Raw genomic sequence first — 5,048 nt, forward strand, 5'->3', positions numbered from 1 at the left:
TCGCTCAATGAAGGCCGCGCTCTGGGCCAGCCTCCGCGACGGCGGCTGGGTCGGCAGTCTCCCCTGGGTCGTGCTGGGCCTCAGGACGGCGCCCAAGGACGACCTGCGCGTGTCCTGGCGGAGCTGGTCTTCGGGCAACCACTGCGGGTACCGGGCGAATTTATCCCCGACTCCACGGCTCCTTTGTCCGTGGCGCAACAGCGCTCCGCCCTTCAGGAGACCGCCCGGAGGTTCGCCCCGGTGCCGACGGCACACCACGGTTGCCCGCCTTCCCACGTCGCCCCGGAGCTTCGCACGGCAAAGTACGTCTTCGTCCGGCACGACGCCCACCGGGCACCGCTACGCCCCCGTACGACGTGCCCTTCCGCGTGCTGGAGACCGGGGACAAATTTTTCACCATCGACATCGGCGGTGCCCCGGATCGCATCTCCGTGGACCGCCTCAAGCCGGCCCACCTCGATCCGGACCACCCGCAAGCAGCTCTGCCTCCGCGTCGAGGCCGCCCCACGGCGGTCGGACCCCCAGCACCCCCCAGCCCCGCCGTCCCGCTACCCCCCAGCCCTGCACCCATCGCCAGGGGGCATTTCGGCCGGGTCATCCGGCTTTCCCGCAAACTCACCCTTCAAGTGCGCGGGAATTCTGGGGGGGCGCGTGTGGCGGACACAAGGGACAATAATTCAGCGCACCAGCAGGTGGCGCGAACGTCCAGGCGGGGAACTGTAATGCAAGCCCCACCTATCGGCCGATCGGCCACGCCCGGGGCCAAGGCGTGGCCTCGGGACATATATGCGGGCTCTAAGCTCGAACCCGCAGCCCGCCCATTGCTGAAGTGCGAGCTTGGAATAAAGACTCTTTGTTATCCCAACGCGTTGTGGCCTACCTCTCTGGCAATCGAGTCGTGTGTGCGCACCACAATCCCTACATTTCTTCTGTTGTAGCAACGCCAAACGGCCTGTGGCATTTTGGCAGCAATATTGTTGAAGCTTAGTACATCACATGCGGTAAAACATCAACAAAACTGGACCGTCGCGGTGTTTTCAATGTCGAGGGCGGCTGACGTAAACAGCGCTGATTTGCCCTCTTTGGTAATGGCGGCTTACTCTTCTAAACGGCACAGGGTCACGTGATATGTGCGCACTCTTCTTTATTTAAAGAACTCTGTGAGCGGTGTACACGTCGGGAGTAGTTGTTTTGTCGTTTCAAAGCGGTGTAAACCTCAGTAGTTAGTCTGTCGTTATTGAGCGGTGTACACCTCAGGAGTCGTTGGTTTGTCGTTATGGAGCGGTGTACACCTCAGGAGTAGTTGGTTTGTCGTTATGGAGCGGTGTACACCTCAGGAGTAGTTGGTTTGTTGTTATTGAGCGGTGTACACATCGGGAGTAGTTGGTTTGTTGTTATTGAGCGGTGTACACATCGGGAGTAGTTGGTTTGTCGTTATGTAGCGGTGTATAGGTCGGGAGGAGTTAGTTCGTCGTTTCAGAGTGCTGTCCACCTCGGGAAGTAGTTTGGTCAAGTTACTTACGTCTTCGTTCTGTTTGTTTTTGTTCTATACTGTGTCATTAATGTAGTTAAATCTTACCTAGCTTTATAAATCATAATTTAAGTTTATTGAGGAAACGTTTCGTTTTTATACCGGAAGTGACGTAGATGATAGCGGTCTCGCCTTCACCTCAGCAGTATGGCGTCGGTGAATGTATGTGAGCTGCCCAGAGGAGGATTTTGCTTTGACAACTGCAGGCGGTGAGTGGTCTGGTTAATGTGGGTCGTGTAGATGTGTTTTCGAATTGCTGTCCCAGTTTATACCGTGTATGTGTGAATGGCAATTGGACACGGATAAGGGCTTGTTCTTTGGCGATGACGTTGCAAATGCGAATACCTGGGCCTAGTGTGTTCATGCTTTGTCTTGATGAATGAATATGTGGGGGTAAAGCCACAGGTGTATCCTCCTAGTCCGAGAGAGCTCATTCATGAAGTGTTTTACCATTATTACACAAAACAAGGAAAATGAGTGATTTTAGCTTAAATAGCTTGATATAAATAAACATTTAAATTTTAATGGAAGATATCCCAACTCGGTGGTTTCATGGTGGGAATGTCCGCCCTCAGTCTGCGAACTCGGCAGTTCGAATCAGACCTCCAGTCGAGTCACAGCAAAGACTTGAATAATGGTACGTGCTATTTATACGGACATAGAGTAGAAATAGAGGCTGGACAGACTACCATGTGTTGGCAACCATTGCGCTGGACTTTGATGGACCCAATTACCTCCGACATCTAAGCCTAAGGTAAGGTGGATGGAGGTTATGTTTTCACCCCTGTCTGTCTGTGAACAGGATATTTCAAAAATTATGGACGGATTTGGACGAAACTTGGTGAAGAGGCTGTGTGTGTGTGTGTGTGTGTGTGTGTGTGTGTGTGTGTGTGTGTGTGTGTGTGTGTGTGTGTGTGTGACAGACAGACAGACACGAGGAAGAATCGATTCGATTTTGGTGAAGATCTGTATTCGGATCCGGCTAGTATAATTTTTTAAGCGATTCTTCGCATTGTGATGTGGCAAAAAATTATATATAGCAGGATATCTCAAAAGGTTGTGGACGAAATTTGGTGGAGAGGTTGTGTGTATGAAAAGGACTAATCTTTTCAATTTTGGTGACGATCTGAATATGGAATCGGCTATGAGAATTATTTAATTTTTAAGTGATTCTTCACCATTGACGGATCGGGTGAAAAGCGATATATAAATTGATATTAAAAAAAAAAGTTATGGACGAGTTATGAATAAACTTGGTGGACGAGTTGCTTTGGTGACGAGAACAAGCTGATTAGATTTTGGTTTAGGTCCGAATCCAGATCTGCTCCTGTCAGTGGAATACAAAACATAAACTGTTCAGCCTGGTGGAGGTATGAGCTCTACTGAGTGCCGTTCTAGTTCTCTTCATGCATCGATATGTGTTTAATGGTGGCGAGATAAGTCCGGAAAACACATCACTGCATTGGGGCAAATGATACGTCGGTATTCTTGATATACTCCTGAAAACTAGATTTGTATCCCACTGACAGATCCAGTTTCGGATCCAGCTAGTAAAAAGGTTTTAAGGGATTCTTCACCATGAGGATATGGGGCCAAAAACGATACATAGCAGGATATCTCAAAAAGTTGTGGAAGGATTTGGACGAAACTTGGCAGACATGTTGGATGTGTGACGAGGACGATTCAATTCGATTTTGGTGAAGATCTAAATATGGATTCGGATATGAGAATTATTTAATTTTTAAGTGATTCTTCACCATTGGGAGGTAGGACTAAAACCAACAAATAGCAGGATATCTTAAAAAGTTATGGATGACGTCCATCCGAGGGATGGCGCACACAATGACCCCTCGCCCTGCCTGCGAAACACCAGGATGGCAGTTTATAGCTGGGTTGAGATTCAAACACAGGTCAGACAGCTTAGCGGTGAGTGTGCGTACCTCTAGGGCAGGGGTCGGCAACCTTTTTGACATGAAGTGCCAGTTTGAAATGTTATTGTTAATTAGTGTGTCATATCAACATTAAGTTTAACATTAAGTTTAATTATGACACCACATCAAAAAAATATTTCCAACAGACATGGAATTTTATTCCATCCATACATGCTACATGCATAGCAACAACATCCAATATCCATACAGGCTACATGCATAGCAACATCATCCATACAGGCTACATGCATAGCAACAACATCCATACAGGCTACATGCATAGCAACAACATTTTAAAGAAACATTTATCTCATAATCAGGACATTGTAATTGTCATTTTATCATTGTAAAATTTGTCCCCAATGAGGTTACAAATTATATGCACGGACCCCATTTCAAAACACTGCTTTCAGTAACTCATTTACAAAGTATTGCATTGGGAACAAATTTCAAAAAGGGAGAATAAAGTGTATCAAACAGAAATACCAGTACTATGCAAGAATGCTGCCATCCTCATGAAAACATCCATATCTGAGTTGGAAAAAAAGAGATGGACAAACAGCTACATATGCAAACCCATGTGTACTACAAATAAACAGATGCCTACCAGTCAGTGTGATCCCTGGCCCTGCTTTCCTTTGCTGAGCTCCATTATCTGGGGGTTGTAATTAGTCACTTTAAGTTGCACACATGCTTCGGAGTGGTCGGTTGTCAAACGACTGCGGGAGGGGCTGAGCACGTTCTTCGTGTGTGAGAATATCTGCTCACAGAGGTACGTTGACCCGAAGACTGACAGCAAAGCCATTGCAATGTTCCGGAGACAGCTGGACTTCTTCGGCACGGATGTCCAGCAGGTGAAGATGCAGGTTCCGTAATCTTGCACTGCCGTGGTTTCTAGTTGTTTCCGTAGCTCTGCAAACTTCGTCACCCACAGTGTTGAACTCTTCAGCTCAATCAGCTGCATTTCCATGTCCTGTGTATCCAATCAGTCTATCAGAGATAAATAAAATTCGTGTCCATCAAAGCTGTCTGGCTTGATCAAGAAAGAGAACATGGGTCCATACTTCTGAAAGTCCCCAAATCATGTTGTGAACTCCGACTCAAGCTCGCTCATGTATTTGCATATTTCAGCGGTGCTGATGCTGTGCTGCGAGGACAGCTCCCTTATGTGTCTGAAGTAGCGGTAGCAACATCGCTTGAAAAGATTGCTAGCTTGTCGACAAAAGTCGTCCATGTGTCGAAGATGTCCAAAACAGTTTGCCCTGCACCTTGCAGTCAGAGATTGAGCTCGTTGAGGTGTCCTGTAATATCCGTGAGAAACATAAGTTTGACAACCCACTTCTCGTCCTCGAGTTCTGGGTAGAGTCAATCCCTCGCTCCTCAAAATGTTCCATAAACACCTTGGCTGTGTTCTCACATTTTGCTGTGTCAAACATTGGCTTTAAGCAGCAGAGTTCCTCTCTTACAGTCGAATCACAGTATCTTGCCATGACTGCCAAACGTGGTATGTCATTCACGTCCACGCTCAAGTGCAATGCTAAATACCACAGCATCTTTTAACCCAGCTATTTGCTGCGTGCTCACAT

The 5,048-nt window shown here is 47.4% G+C and overlaps 1 protein-coding gene across 1 annotated transcript in view; it reads left to right on the forward strand.

The window, feature by feature from the left end:
* Positions 1-1,603: 1,603 nt before the first annotated feature.
* LOC137432932 (proteasome subunit beta type-7) overlaps positions 1,604-5,048 on the forward strand; it is a 22,244-nt gene continuing 18,799 nt past the window's right edge. Inside the window, exon 1 of the mRNA XM_068125254.2 lies at positions 1,604-1,740. Within this exon, the coding sequence (XP_067981355.1) occupies positions 1,679-1,740 (62 nt within the window). The 5' untranslated portion in view covers positions 1,604-1,678. The remainder of the gene's footprint in view (positions 1,741-5,048) is intronic.

This window comes from Myxine glutinosa, chromosome 8, assembly GCF_964187855.1.
Source record: "Myxine glutinosa chromosome 8, kmMyxGlut1.1, whole genome shotgun sequence".
Taxonomy (NCBI): Eukaryota; Metazoa; Chordata; class Myxini; order Myxiniformes; family Myxinidae; genus Myxine; species Myxine glutinosa.